Genomic DNA, 16,514 nt, shown 5'->3' on the forward strand with positions numbered 1-16,514 from the left:
AGGAACGTCCAGCAAACAAATATTTACAAGATAGCTCATGGGTAAATCTCTTTATCTCTTTAGCATTTCTTTTGGCACAGTTCTTGTCGCTGCTATTGTGCTTTTCTTTTATAATCAAATATTGAACAAACTACTGAATCATGCTAGAGCACAAAACTGTATTTTAAGTTTAGTCTCTATCCTTACTTACATTTGCAAGTGAAATATAAAAAATGTGCTAGAAGCGTCCACTATGAAAACCCATCAAAAGTTGACTCTCTGTTGTTCACACTGCACCCTCAATCTCTCCAAGAAATTAACAAAGTCCTGTAAATGTCCGAACAGTTTCAGGAACACACTGCATCTAGATCACAGGAGGTTATAATGGACTCTCGGGGTCAGAGGACGGTAAGAGGACATCTACTGGGACGAGGTTTACTGTTACATTGGACACACTTTGTTCTCTGGGATGGGCAGCTGAGCAAACGAGCCACAGTCGGTCGGAGAATCATCAGACCTGGGCGATGCAGTGCCACCCACAGGGATGCGGGCTGCAATGGCTGACATTTCTCCTGTTTGACTCTCTGCAGTTATTCCGGGTCGCTCTGAGGTCTGGTTCAGGTTGCTGTCTGGTATAGTCCCCATACCAGTGAAGAGCTGGATTAGGCACTTCCTGAACTGGGCAGAAAACAAGTGAATTGAAAACAGTTAGCTTGAAATGATCTTAAAATTGGTTGAAATTACAACATTTTAGGTATCTTGTTTAAAGGACATGAAAAAAGTCTGTTTTTAGATACTAATACTAATACTAATACTAATAATATTAATAATTAGCTCTTAACGTATTATTTTATTTTAAACTTTTTTTGTTCCAGTGTATAAAACCTGTTGAGCGCTGTGCATAACATCACTAATTCCAGAATATAAACTAATGTCTAATACTAATAATTAGCACACATTGCAATTTTTTGCAGCGCATGTGTTGTTAAATTGATGAAGATTTCTTCTGAATACGCAGCGCATTTGTATATTTATGTGTTTTCTTAAGTTGCAGTGTGTTGAGCTCTCAGGGCCACTGTAAAATATTGTACTTTTGATTCCACTATATTTCTATGAAGTACTCATTACTTTGAAGCAGCGTTTAGTCAGTGGAATTTATTTTATTTTATTTTGAAAAATGTGATAGACCATAGACTGTGTTTGTAACAGGAGAAAAACAATCATAGCCACCTCCTTCACTGTCAGTCATGTTGCGCTGCTGCATTTTTGAATGGCTCAGTTTGAACTCAGCAGTGTCCTGATGCTGCTAGGTTAGATAAGATAGATAGATAGATACATACTTTACTAATGATAAGGTTCTGTAAATACACTGTGGAACAATACCACAATGTGTTGACATTAAAAAGATTTACTTTTGAATACTTAAGTATTTTTAAAATCAAGTACTCCAGTACTTTAGCTCAAGTAAAAATTTGACTGAACAACTTTCACTTGTACTGGAGTAATATTTGACCAGGAGTATCTATTCTTCAGCTCAAGTAATGGGGCTGTGCACTTTGTCCACCTCTGGTGACTATATTACACAACATGCATTGTGTGCACATTGTCCTTTCTCACACACACACACACACACACACACACATTTCCATTGTCAGCCGGTCCTCACTAATAGCCCCACAATCATTGGTTTCCACATTACTTTAAATCTAAAAACACTAATTGACCTTTTTCAGTGTTGAAGCTCCCACTCTGTGAAACCCTGGGGAGAAATCATGATTCCTGACCCTTAATGACCTGTCTAATTTAACACGCAAGCCTCGTAACTACCCCCGTCAAGCCAGTAATGCTTTTGGAAGTGTGGCATTAACTCCTCCATTACCCTCATGGAAAACAAAAGGCCGCTCTATTACTTTGTTCACTCCAGGACCTTAAATATGTCATTAAACCCCCTTACAACACTTCCCTCCTCCTCTGAAAAACAGAGGTTTTAAAACACTCCTGCACAGAGAATAAGGTCATAAAATGTCATCTTAATGGCAAAATGAATAGCTGAAACACATTAACCCAGAACATCTACAGCACATACAGCACCTCCATCTGCGTCTTTAAAGCAGTTTACAGCTGAAAGGAGTCACAAAAGGTGGTGGCATCAATTTCCAACACCTCTAATGCTTGCACCTTTAATTATAACACTGCTATACCATGATAATTGTGAGCATCCTGTACTGTATGAATGGATATCGCCAAAATGTCTGTACAGAAGTTGCTACTGTCAAAGGCTAAAGGGGAAAAAGGAGCCCTGCAATTTCAAAAAAGGAAAGCTGGTGAAGAAAGTTGAATATGTAAATGCTATTTTGTGTCAGGTATGTTACATTGTTGGGTAAAATCATACCTAAAACCTGAATTCACTGATTTTTGGGGAAGCACAATGAGCTATAAAAAAATACAATGTGTCTAACATACAGAATGACCTTCTAAAGGTGTTAATGCAAATGTATTAGCAAACAACTGTCTATATTACACATACGGAATTAGGATTGTTAGCAGTATTAGCTTTAGTTTATCTATCTAATGACGCGTTGTCCGACCACGTCAAAAATCTGATGTTTATAGTTGTTCTGAACAGAGGGCAGAGTGAAAAGCCTGTCTTGACGCAGTATCGTTAAAAACTTGGATTATGGGACATATTGTCAGTCTCTCCAGCAACATGTTCATAGCATTGCACTTGGTTGTTCACATTAAAGGTGCCACACATAATGTAGTTGTGTAACAAATGAAAAAAAAAAGATCTACAGAGAGAAGTACAACGCCTGGCTTTTCTCTCTCTCCTGCACACAGCTGGCCAATCACAGTATGAAGTGGGGGTAAATGACGGATCGTCTGTTTCGGAAAATTATCGAAATGGTCTGATATATACTTCACTATCTGACTGGAAATGTGTGGGGAGACAGGGTTTACAAAGCTACCCAACATGTAGTTCAGAGGGAGATTAAGTCAAATATTCACTCTCCTTTTAGCTCTGTTTTGGTCTCCACTAACCCCTGAGGGAAATATTTGACTCTATAGCTGCTAGTTGCCAGCATATATTGACCTGTAATCTAGCAGCTGGAAATCACAGAGTATCTGGTCAAATATTGGGGAAGTTGCTGGGCAGGTAGCGTACAGTGGGTTCATCAGAGAGTTTGGATTTAAAAGAGCTGCCTGTTGTGGCTAGAGATTGAAATTGAAATAAAACCTTTTAAACATTATAAGATTCTGTTTGGACTATAAAACTCATCTTGATACTGTACTTTGGTAAGCATTGAAATAAGGTACATAGAAACTTTTCACCACATTTTATTCCACAGATAACACTTTGAATGCCTTTCTTTTGAGAATTTGATTCCATTAAATACCTACGAGCTGCACAAAGAAGAGTGCTTCTGTTATACTATATATTCTCCTTGGCCTCAAGACCAACTTTTCAGGTACACTGGAGTAAAGCACTCTCTTGGTACATGAAAGCACTTACTACATCTATTTATGTACAGTAAATCATTAAATAAAAAGAATATCTTCACAAGGTGAGTATGGTTTTACTGTGTGATGGCATGAGCGTTTGAATGTTTGGAGTTGAAACTCAATCTATGGGAGTGGAAGGAGAAAAAAGTATATTTTCTCAAAACGGATCAATTAAATCAAGACCCCAGCGGGCAAAACATCAATTTACTAAATTAAGTATTTCCTGTCAAAAGTTCAAATGTTACTTTCTCACATGCTTTATTTTTAGTCGCCTGCCTTTCCTTTTCCATTGATCAAGCAGTTTGGCACTGAGTGATCAAAGACCGTTCAAGCCTCATGTGGAATGGATTTTTAAATAATACCTACACAAGTGATAATTGGATATTTCTAATCTATTCTGTCGCCTTCGGCCTTTTGACATAGTAGATCCTAAAGGGCTTTTTGACTCAACGATTACTACTACAAGTGGCTGTGGTCATGAATCATGGAAATCCTGGACCTTGTTATGTAACTCAGAGAGACAGAGAGAGGGAGACAGGGAGGGGTATTACGATCAAGCCCTAGAGATCAGCTGACTTCGATAGGCACAATTTGGGTGAAGCAGTGGGAGCTCTGTTAAAACCAGGATCTGCCTGTTAGCTGTCCTTATTTACAGCCACTCAATGCCTTAGTGGAGACACAGGCTGACACTGAAGTGGAGCATGCAGCTGCCTGGCAACTGGGGGTCTGATTTAGGCATCATGCCCAGCGCACACACACACACACACACACACACACACACACACACACACACACACACACACACACACACACACACACACACACACACACACACACACACACACACACACACACACACACAAACACACACACACACAGATATATATAGTTGGACTATTCCACTTTCTGAAAATAGATCACTTTTAATTGTACTGTAGGCAAGTCCCATATTTGGACATGTTCATCATAATTGGCCTTGACAGTTTTAATGTCCACTATACTGGCAGGACTGTAAAGAACACCACTGAAAAAATAAAACCCGTCATGTCCGTTGAAAACTTGCCACAGTCAGTGGAGCAATGTGCTAATGGTGAGGAAAACATGTTAACATGAAAAGGCTGTTAAAGAACTTTTAACTTTTAAAGAAGTTTTATATGAACTGTCTTCTTCAGTGGTGGCTCCAAAACGCAGCGAGAAGTAACGGAAACTGATGTGATGCCAGTAAATTGGACACAGCGTGTTCATATTCAACAGACCTAAAGCAGCACTAACGCTGGTGACTCCAGCATCCGAGGAGCAGACAGCCCCACGGGGCAGCAGCGTTTTGCTTAAGGACACTATGAGCTCTGTTTCTGCACATGGGAACTGTTTGGCTGAAGAACAGGGTGCAACTGTTTGCACAAGTATCTTTCTGTGCGTCATGTACACAATTCACACAACCGCCAGAGCGCTAATGATGGAGAATGTTTTCCAAGCTTTTGAACAAGGTTGCATCATGCAAACTGCTGCTTGATGGAGTCACGGCTTCTCTCCTCCTCTCAGTGCTCACATATACAGTATTTTAATACAGCCAAAATCCCAATAAAACTTTTCTCATTTGCGTCATTTACATTTGCATTTTTATGTTTGTCTGTTTCTGTCTTTCAGACAATGGAACAAGTTTGAAATGGTTACTGAAATGCGGCCCATTACAACTACATGTTAATGTCCAGGCCTGCTAAAATCCCATTTTTATGACCGTGATATGGATCTTATTTTGTCTCACACAGCACAGTGTCTCTGCCACTCACTGAACTAGAGAGGTGTGCCTCTTGCTCGCAGGACAACACTAGTTACTCTCCTCTATGGAAAGTAGCAGTGGCAACACTGCTTGTTTGTGCCAATTCATTTTGAAAGAGCAACGGCCAGTGGGGAAACTCCAACACTCGGCCGGCTGACCAATAGTGTAACTTCACCACTCAGTCACGGCCATTCGCGTTTATAACTCTAGCCCCGCTGCTGAGGTCCAGCCAAAAACTGTTACTCTGAATTAAGAACGATTGTTTTATAGAGAAGCTGTCAAAATAATTGCACTGTGTTTTACACCATAACTCCAATGAAATCTAGAAACATATGGACAGACCTTTTAACCAACAATCCTATGTCATGTGTTAAAGAACTGCACATATTCACTCTTTTCTAATGGCTGCTGTCATGCTGTCAATATTTGCACAGTCAACGGTGATTACCCAGAGAGTGTGTGTGTGTCTCACTTACTCTGAGGAAAAGAGCTAGACAACATAATGTAAAATTAAACAAAGCAAATGGCACAAAGACAGGTCAACACCAGCCCTTTCACATTTGGAAGACTAACAGGCACATTGCAGGCGTATTTTTAACAACAGAGGCATGCATGGACAATTGTATTTTATTCATAGACTGTGAATTATTGAAAGACAGGTTAACATCCGACAACAACAGAAGAAAAAAAAACATCTCAGTATTCTGCAGCAGCTTTTATCTGCTGCATACATGTAGTGACGTGTCTGAAACGTGGCAGAGGAAAGACTTCAGCTACCTACCGTCTACACTGCTTTAACCAGCTTGGTACTGGGCACTGTACGACCACATCAAACAGGATCCCTGATGCTGACTGAAATAAAAACACAAAGATTTGCCTCTAAAATGAAAAAGTTACCTGTTTGTTCATGAAGACGTAGATGATTGGGTTGTAGACAGCAGCTGTCTTGGAGAAGAAGGCGGGAATGGAAGCCAGCCTGGGATCCAGTTCAATGGATGGATGAGCTGTGACCAGTATGGAGAAGGCAGCGTACGGCGTCCAGCCCACCATGAATGCGACAATCATGACCACCACCATACGGGTCACCTGCCGCTCTGGCTTCCTGGCATTGGCCAGACGACCATGAGATACCTGGAGGAAAGAGAAATCTATGACTGACCCTACAGAACTTTCTAACTCGTTGAGGAGAATCTGTTAGGATTTAAAAAAAAATACGGGGTTTTCAAGACTAACACCAAATTCTTTTATTTCAATGCTCTGCTAGTCAACTTTTCAAAAAAGAAATTAAGCTTGAATATTTTCATTCTGACATTTTGAAATATTTAGTTTGTGTTTCACACATTTCTGAGCTTTTGAAACCAACATGAGACACTAAAAGCTCTATTTCGGCCATACTGTTTTTGGGCCGGTCACTAGTCACTCTTATTAAATGATAGGGAGTTTCCAGGAAATATTTACTATTTTAGATAAAGAATTAATTTACTAAAATAAAAAGAAAACTCTACAGGGCCCCTTTCAGTTTAATTGTTACTGATGAAGCCCCTATTGTGCCTCTCCTTCCATTAATTAACTATATGTCCGTTTACAGCAGGTCACCAAAATTTGCAGATGGGTTTCAATTAAAGGGCAGTTTCCTTCTCCCCCAGTTGGTAATTCAGCCTTGACTGCAACCACCATGAAATAGTCTTTATGTCCCACAAAGGCTCCAATATGTCCAATTCATTTTCAATGCTCTTTTTTCACCATCCATGAACATTTCATCTACAGATGCAGCATGACTGTGGACTCAATCAAAACCCAGTAAAGTTCCAGAGGTGCATGCATATTTCTTTCTATCATGTCAGCTGCATATTTCAGATCTCAAGACTGACATTGCAGCTTTACTTTAAGCAAACCAAACCACATCAGAGTAATGCCATATGCCAAAAACATAGCAAAATGTGCATTAGTGTAGTCCATGTAATAAAAGCCCTAATCAGAGAAAGATTTTCAGATAACTAGTCTAACTCAGTGGATGTGGATCATCAGCGCCCTCCTGGAGTCTGATTCCTTCCATGCTGCTGACTTCCAAGTTTCTATCTTTTCTAATGACAGAAGGATGATTGCAATGCACTTGTGTGAAATCTGAAAGCACACCTTATACAAATGTCTTATAAAGTCATTTTCAGAAAGTAAATGCTTTTCATGTGTGTTGTGTAAGAACCGACCTTCCTGAGCTTCCGGAGGAGCTTCCCATAGCAGAAGAAAATCACTCCAAGCGGGAAAATGAAACAGGTGGTGAAGAAAGTAATGATGTAGCTGTGATCTATTATGTTGGTTGTATACCTGTTCCAAGACAGAAAAAGAGGTTGACATTTACTTTTTAGTCCATTTAAACACACATATATCAACTATTACAAAAACATAAATGTAACTTTCCACTTTTGATTTTTGATGAAGACTGAAAAACTGAACTGAAAAAAAGCAATGTTTCATCAGCAAGCGAGCAGTGTCATACTGTGATTAAAAGACACATTAGTGCTGTGAGGGATTGTTAGGTATAACTGCACAAAATAACTCTAAACAGGGAGGGGTGCTTCTGTAAATTCTTGTTCCTGTGATAGCTCAGCTCACTTGAGGCCCTAAAACTCTAAATATATATCTAAATATCACATGTGCAGGTCTGAGCCCACCTGAATCACTCAGACTTTCTCCCAGGGTGCTCATTTTTCTCCTAATTGCACCCTTACAGACAGCCATGCACCCTTTGGTTGTGCTGTCTGTAGTGTTATTAAAACATGATATATTCCTGTGTCAGTTTTAGGCCATTTAGTTAGTTTCTGTGCTCCCTGTAAAAGCTCGGAGGTAGGAAACTCCACTTAATTGTTGAGGAGTTGCATCAGTCACTGTACAGAACAAACCATTCAGTTCTCTCAGCAGCTCCATCTTATGGTGTGGAGGTCAAAGTAATGTGAGATTCAGTGACTTCTGTCTGTGTGCGGCATTTAAATCATCTCCATGACTGCTGTCGCCAGCCAAACTGTCATTTTTGATTAGGTGAATCACATGAGCCACACCTGCCAAAACTGTCACACAAGTCCACAAAATGTAATTCATTTAACGAATAAGTCCTTCCACCACCAGCTGGTGTGCCCCTTTCACTAACAGTCCACTTCACTGTCAGAGTGAATCTCCTCATTTACACTGGGGAGCTCAGTCCTGTGTCACATTTGAAAGTTTCTCAGAGGTATTTATACCTATATAGGTATAGGTATAGGTATATACATATATATACAGGTTTTATATTTTATATCAGCCATCATTCTCACTTCTTACAGAAACAGGGGAAGTACTGGATACGGTTGCTTCAGAAAGTATTCAGACCACTTCACTTTCTGCACATTTGTGTCATAAATTTCATGTTAAATCGATAAAACTGGCATTTTTGTCCATCCCTCAATGACTGATAATGACAAAGTGAAAACAAATGACAAATAATGAAATGGCCTTAAAACTAAAATTAAACTACTTGAACAAAGTTGATATCAGACATACAACAGAAATTACTCCTTTATTTTTTATTTCATTATTCTAATTCTTATTTAATTCAGGGTAGTTTCACTGAAAGACACCTTCTCTTTTACAGGAAATCCCTGATCGCATTCATCAATTACAATCCTTCACACTTGGAAGCTGCCCAGTACAAACCACAGTGTGAGCCACTGGTCATTGAGCCGCTCCCCCTGGAGCAGTAGGGGTTTAGGGTCTTGCTCAAAGGCATCACAGTGGTGTTGATGGGGGAGGGGCAAGCACTGCTTATTCACTTTTCCCCACAAATTATGATGCAATGATGCTGCATCAAGTTTGTTACAGCTTAAAAAAGCTCATCATGACCAAGGACAATAACAAGGAAAACCACCGTGACAAATCAAACAATAGCAAATGGACAGGGATAACCAGATCAACTACGAGCAATCATGAATTATTTTTCTTTAAATATCGTCCCATGTTTGTTGACTTACAAGCTTGTGTCAAATTTAGCACTGGGTCTTAAGTTATATTCGTCAAAACCCCACTGTATTAATGATGAGCAATGTAAGGTATGACATCCAGAAGTACATGAACACACACCAACCTCTCTCCCTATTTAGTCCTACATGAGGTAACTCAGAATTTATACCTGGAAGGTCAGATTAAGGTTTCTGGGTGTGGGTCAGTAGGGGCATTAGAGAGATTGGAGAGATTGGCAGCTAAATTAGATTTTTCATATAGATAGATTATACATATACAGCTCAAAAACAACAACACGATTATCCTTTTCTTATCACCTCAGAAGAAATGGCATTAAAACATTGCCATGTTAAAGGATTGATCTCCTCCCTTGAGACATCTCTACTTGAGAGAAATTTACAAGCATGGAGGACAGAGCTTAATGACGACTGACAATCAATGAATTGAGGAAAATATGTGAGGAAAAACAGAGATCCCCTGTCAAAATCCTTTTATCCTGATACTTGTACTAAATGTTATGATGTCACTTTTTCATTGCCTGTGGGAATATAGATTAATAAGGAAAGATGTACATTGTACTGCTACAATATTTATCATGGGAAGATTTTCAGATGTAAAGACACCTGAAGTAGTTCCACATAAACATATGTATTATTGTGTGTCCATGGTTGCATGTAAGTGTGTTTACATTATGTGTTGTTTCAGTGTTCCTTGTGTTTGTGTTTCTATGTTAGATGATCCCTCTCTGGTATGGAGTCTCAGCACTAATCGTTGATGTACTGATGTAGGTCAAGTAAATGATAAGATATGGTTTGGCCTTAACTGTTTGTTTTCTTATAATTAATTTTTATTAAAAAAAAAAAAAACAAACAAACAAAAGAAACATTACCATACAACCGTAATTTTACTTTCAGGTAATGTTAGCATTACTTTGAGCTTGCTATTTTTTGTGTTCACAGGCAATTGGTGCAGGATTAATGTGGCCCGTCTACCATCTAAATCTTCAATTTGAATTATTTAATTAATTTTAAGGTTTTAGCTTTTTATCTCAAGTTAAACCCAGACAGGTAATAAATTTCAGTGAACCAGGAAGTGACAGTAGAGAGCCCGGGTCAGAAAGAACAACGATGAGTTGAAAAGCTTTGTTCAAAAAGCCAGAGTTTGGGAGTGACAACTCTATTAAAGTCTGTTACAAGGTAAAAAGTGTCTTTTCATATAAATGTGGAAGCACAGAAACTGCACACATCAAAGATTGTGTATCCTCAAATTAGACTGAAATTAACTAAAATATTTTAGTTTTGCTAAAATAAACTAGAATAAACTAGAATGTGACTAAAACTACATTTCTGTCTAAGGACTGAGTCTAAAACAAAACTAGTGTCCATTTAGCGTAACAGATGCTGCCAGTTGTTTTCTCACCTTCCTCATTATGTTCGTCTTATACATAATGTGATGTACCCTCATGTCTATGCTTCCATCACTTAACAGAGAGGCAACAGGCCATCATGCCAAAAAATGATAATGATAGTTTAATGAGGGCAGGGGATAGGGTTACTGATTTACTGTTCATGTGCAGATTTTCCCAGCAACTCCCGGGACTGGAGCTGGCAATTTCCATCTGTGTGTGTGTCTTTTTAATAAATGTCTTCCACAATAGCTGAGCACTGGAAGGGCTTTGAAAGAAAGTCAGCGGTATACTGGTGGCACATTGTATTCCAATCCCTCTCCAAGGACGAAGCCACCTACTGACAATGCACCAACTGCTCCTGCATTTATGCTTTTTAAAATTCAGAACTCATCCAGTGATGAACATGAGGATGTACCTGCTGATAAACCCATGCACATAAATGAGGCATTTAAAATGCGCCAGGCCATGCATGTGTCAACTCTCTGGACCTCACACACCTGTGCCGTTTGGGCTCCTGCTGTTAACCAAATGGTTTCTGACAGAACTTGTGCTGTATGCAGCCGGAGGTGGATCGCGTCATCTTATGGAGATACTCCGTAAGGTGATCTCTTAATTGTATTGTCTGAACCATTTGTTCCCCCAGCGCTGAGCAATGGTTCCCTTAAAGGGCTGCAGGCAAACACTCAGCCCCATATCTGCACGCCTTTGATCAAAGCAGCTAAATAGCATTATCCAGATGGCACCCTGAGGGCCAAGGTTAGAGCCGACCTGTTCCTTGACTTTTTCCATGAGACACATTTACACAGTTTGAGCTAATACAGCTGAAGCAGCATTGTAGATCTGAGCCACAGGGCTGAGTGTGGAATGTCTATGATCTTTATCTGTCTGTGTGGGTGGTAAGAAAAATAAGGAATATACAGTATTTCTGGGTTGAAGGTTAGATTGAACCACCAGGTTTACCATGAGGTTTACATTTAAAGCTTCTGTCAGCAATATTTTCGTAGTAACAATGTGTAATTTAAAGGGATTGGTCATAGGGCTGAACCCACATAAAATCAATCCCGTTTTAGCCTCTTTCTGCTCGTTTTACTTTTACCCATAATTCAACAGTTTGGTTCAATCTCATCAGCCTCTTTGCCAGCTGCAGTGGGCAGTTGTCAGGAAAACAGGCCTGTGCACCACTTGCCCAACAGCAAACAACAGACAGGCAACGTTAGTGACTCGCTGGTGAACATAGTGGTGCATGTAGCAGCTGAAGAGCCAGATATTTCCCAGATATATTTTAAGGGGTTTGCTGGAAACCAAAGCAGAGCAACTGAACTTTTTAAGGTGTTGTTTTTACAGGTTTTTGGGCTGCCACCAAGTGGTCAGAAAATCAACTGCCGCAGGTTTAAAGTTTGGTTTCTTTTTTAGATTAAGAAAGTAAAACTTAGTTTCAGAATACATTTTTTCTTTATGAATTATAGGGAGAAATGTGTGCTTGTGTATATGTGTGTCTGGGGAAATAGTGGTCCTCAGCACATACATTAGACTGCAGCTGTGACTAACATACCAACATTTCTCAATACTTAAAAAAAACAGCTTTTTTTCTGCATCAGTGCACAATGTAAGATTCTAAAAGATATACTAACTACAGTTTTCAGTATTAAAAGGTCACTTCACCCACATGGCAGAAAACTTATTTTCTCATTCATTGTGGTATTGAGCCATGGAATTGATTTTGTGCCAGGATTTTGAGATATTGCGCTCTGATATTGTGCTGCCACCTCAGAAAAATTGCGGAGAATTTAATTCTGTTTGTGATGATCAAAGCACTAAAAACAATGTCTGAAAAATTCCACAGGAATTTGTCCTTCCAGGAAAAATGTACCGATTCCAAAAGGATTTTCCACACACCTCACTGTCACCAGGTTTCACTGGGACTATTTTTCAGGAAGTAAGAAATTGCAACAAAAAAAGGGAGAAAAAAATATTGTGATTTGTTTGGATTGACCCTTTAAAATAAATTTTGCTCTTTCGTGCAATGGTTTTTAACAGTCATCAATCTTTGCGGGTTAGAGATAATAAAAAGCTAATTTCTTACCAGTCAGGCTCACAGGTGGTTCCAATCTTGCTTACAGTATATCTGTTCCAGCCCAGCACTGGAGGAAAGGTCCAGATGAAGGAGAAGGTCCAGACGAACAGCAGACCCAGGACTGCATGCTTCGCTTGCAGTCGGATGTTCCCCAGAGGCCGGCAGATCACGAAAAACCGCTCGAAGGACAGAACGGCCAGGGACCAGAGGGCTACGATCCCTGTGGCAAACAGCAGGAGGTCAGCGTGTGGGGGCTCAGCGGGACAACAGCAGTCACAAGCACACATACACACACACACGCACACACACACACACACACACACACACACACACTCACACACACACACACACACACACACACACACACACACACACACACACACACACACACACACACACCCCCGGGAATCAGTTTTTTATGAACTATGAGATCACAGCTCGGTGTTCTTTATTTGATATCTCACACAGTAATAAACCTATTGAAATAATTTTCTGGAAAGCAACAGTGTTTGAGCACATAATGTTTGTTTCTGCATCTCTTTTAGATTCACTCCTTTATCACCAGAGTGTGAAATCTCATTGCTTCACACTTTTGTAATGTACTCAGCAGGGATTTCCTGCTCAACCCCTCCCTCTACAGTGTAAACATATTTCTTAACTTTGACAAAGTATCCTATTCTGTGCTGCACAGACGTAAAGAAGAGGCGGTGCTGCTACTCCAAATAGTTTAATGATCTGAAGTGAATGCATTACGCTGCCTTCCAATGGGCTAAAAAAAAAGCAGACTATAATTATGTTAATAAGCCACTCTCACAGACCTGTTAATTAACTATCCCTCCACAGCCAGGAACTATTAGTGTCTGCCTACCAGGCTCACTAGAGATGACAAAAGAGAGAGGTGGAAACCAGGATGTTCAAGTATGTCACACATATCTAAACAAGAGGCTTTGAAATAAAATTAACAGCAATACTTCAATACTGCTGTTTTTTTTGTTTTTTGTTTTTAAAGAAAACTAAAACTGACCATCAAAGACCATCCTGCTTCTGTCCATTAAGTTTTAATGTATTTGTCTGTGAAGCACAGGTGCATGCATATAGACAGGACCAACTAAAAAATAGAGAGAGAAAATATACTCGCCCTGAGCAGAATATTAAGTGGAGCATCCATCTTGCTCATGGGGAAGAGCTGGGTCAGCTCAATCAGTTTCCAATTCAATCACACATACACACACACGCACACACACGCACACATACACGCACACGCACACAGACGCACACACCTGACGCACACACACACACACACACACACACACATCCATACAGGTGATACCAATGCAACAAAGCTGTCAATCATTGAAACTGCTGTCAAGGCTAAAAGCTGAGTGGCTTTCCACCACAAGCTCCTTGAACATGTATGCCTCACATCAGAGAGCTATTGATTATACATCATGGTTTCTTTTCACACTGCGGAAGCTTCTCATCCTCACAACAAAAATGCATCTTTGTGCTGCTGTGTGCTGCAGATGCTCTTTGCCTTGACCCATTTGGTTTTTTAACACTTCTTAATCATACATAATGGCACTTGTTTGGGAGTTAATTCAGTGCATTATACTGCACCCAGGGGTCACCATGAATTTTATCCATGAAAATTCATGTGTAGTTAGATTTTTTCTTTCTCCCGAATCAGTACGTAAAGTCTGCTCTATATCCTGGGGATACACTGTATGTCGTCAGTTAATACACAACCTAATTCAGGTCTGGCATGTGAAACCAAAGTTGTCTCATTAAATTGCAACTATTGCAAGTTAAAGTAATACTGTAATATTCTCATAGAATCATATGAATCTCATCATATCCTCCTCAGGATCTATTATAAGTTAATGTTTTCTGTAAATCTGGCAATTTTAGGGTCTGTAAAAAAAAACAAACATCCTGTGACTTCCACTGTAAGTTGTCCAAGATGACAAAATGGGATAGCACAAATCTTGTTACCTAATTGAATAAGGAGCCTGATATAAGCAAGTATTCCCTCTCCTCTTGGTGAACTGCAGGTTGCTCAACCAGACACCCAGGATCCCACTTGGGACCCTTCTGATTCTATCTTAAATAGAACTTCAGCAGAGGCTGTGAAACCAATCCACTGACTTACTTAAATGTTATTGGCGGTCACGGTGCTGGTAACCTACTTATGGCTAGTCATGCACTACAGTATGTGAGGAGGCTTCTGTCCCACACTGCTGCTAACATCTGCTGCGAACACGGCTTTGAATTCTGCCTTGGGCTTTGTTACTGAGCTTGCGGTGTGTTTTTACACACACATCGCAGCACAAGCAGCAAATATCTTGCAGATAGAGTTTTCAAAAATATCAGACACAGGAAGTTTGCACCACAGGCTCGCAGAAGTTAACAATGAGTCAGACAAGTGACTTTTTAAGCAGTTTTTTATTCTGAGAATATAGGATAAACCCCTGCTTAACTGTACACACTGATGTCCATCACTCCAACCCTTGTGCTCTGGTTTTAGTTTGCCATATGCTCCATAATTACACTTACACTGCTGCATTATTGGGACTGAGATTTAAAGAGAAAATACAAAATCTATTATAGATCTGATTGAACAACAAAGTTCAACACTGTAAAAATCGCTGCTGTTATTATTATGATATTTTTCCTGCCCTCTAAAACAAAAAAAAGTGAATTTGTGAATTTTATTTAACGATTCTTAAAACTTAGTTTAGCGTCTCCCTGTCACTACAGGAAGTGGTATGTTGCTTATTTTGCGGAAACAGTCTTTTCAAGAAAGAAACTGAGCAGAACTCCAAACTGACCCTCAGTCAGCTTGATCCTTTTCCCAACAGTTGTAGTGGAACTGATTCGTCATTTTTATTTTCCCTCCCAGATGCTCTAATTCATGAACAGATGTTGAAGTCAGTGCTGATGGAAAGCTGAGAATTCATCATCTAACATCTTTAGCAATATATATATAAAAAAGCTCCAACACTGACACCTACAGTTGTGGAAGTTGTGCTTATGCAGCCCTGCATTGACAGTACTACTTGGAAAGAAAAAAAGGAGCAAATGTGTAAACCTACCGAAAAATGTTACGGCAAACCCTTCCAAGACGCAAGCCCACTTCCCAAGGAAGAAATAACCCCTGGCGTTTGTCAGGAAACTTATTAGTCCACCGGTGAGAGAGACAAGAAAGTCAGCGATGGCCAAATTAACTATAATGTAGTTCAGGGGCTGTCTGAGCTGTTTGAACTTGAAAGTAACAAACATAACCAGGAAATTCTCGCCCAGAGACAGCATCGTGACCACAAACATGAGCACGGCCAGGATAGTGAAGTTCCACGGCGCGATGTTCTTAATGGGTCCATTAAACGGGTCATCAGTAGTGGCGAGTTCAGCTGCCACAGTGTAGGATACAGCGTTCACTGACAGACTTAAAGTATCCATTGTCCACGCCCAGAGTGTAGGCTACTTGCTTGGTGACCCTAACCGCGAGAAAATCCTGTTTGATCTCTTTCTCTCATACTCACAACTTCATGTGGAGTGACTTCCAGGCAGCCGCGTTCACTAGTCTCCAGTTAAACATGCTGCCTGCGCTCTGGAGCCTCCTGTGCGCCCTGGCACTCTTCTTTTTCAAAGTTCTTGTGTTAAAATTCCGCGTTGCTCGAAGCGCATTGTGGAGAGAGAAATCCGATAGAAATCCTGAGTTGAGCTGCTGAAGAGCGTGAGTCTACATGTGAGCGCGGAGCGGTGAAGGAGCGCACGGTGCACGG

The 16,514-nt window shown here is 40.1% G+C and overlaps 1 protein-coding gene across 1 annotated transcript; it reads right to left on the minus strand.

Moving 5' to 3' along the window:
• Positions 1 to 420: 420 nt before the first annotated feature.
• On the minus strand, positions 421 to 16,252 carry LOC111220568 (vertebrate ancient opsin-like). Its single transcript, XM_022743683.1, has 5 exons — positions 15,825 to 16,252; positions 12,742 to 12,952; positions 7,468 to 7,585; positions 6,158 to 6,391; positions 421 to 657 (listed from the first exon to the last, which is right to left on the minus strand). The coding sequence occupies exons 1-5, from the start codon at positions 16,186 to 16,188 to the stop codon at positions 421 to 423; spliced, it is 1,164 nt and encodes a 387-aa protein (XP_022599404.1). The 5' UTR covers positions 16,189 to 16,252.
• Between the last annotated feature and the right edge of the window lie 262 nt (positions 16,253 to 16,514).

The sequence above is a fragment of the Seriola dumerili genome, unplaced genomic scaffold (genome assembly GCF_002260705.1).
Source record: "Seriola dumerili isolate Sdu_G_001 unplaced genomic scaffold, Sdu_1.0 BDQW01000073.1, whole genome shotgun sequence".
NCBI classification, from domain to species: domain Eukaryota; kingdom Metazoa; phylum Chordata; class Actinopteri; order Carangiformes; family Carangidae; genus Seriola; species Seriola dumerili.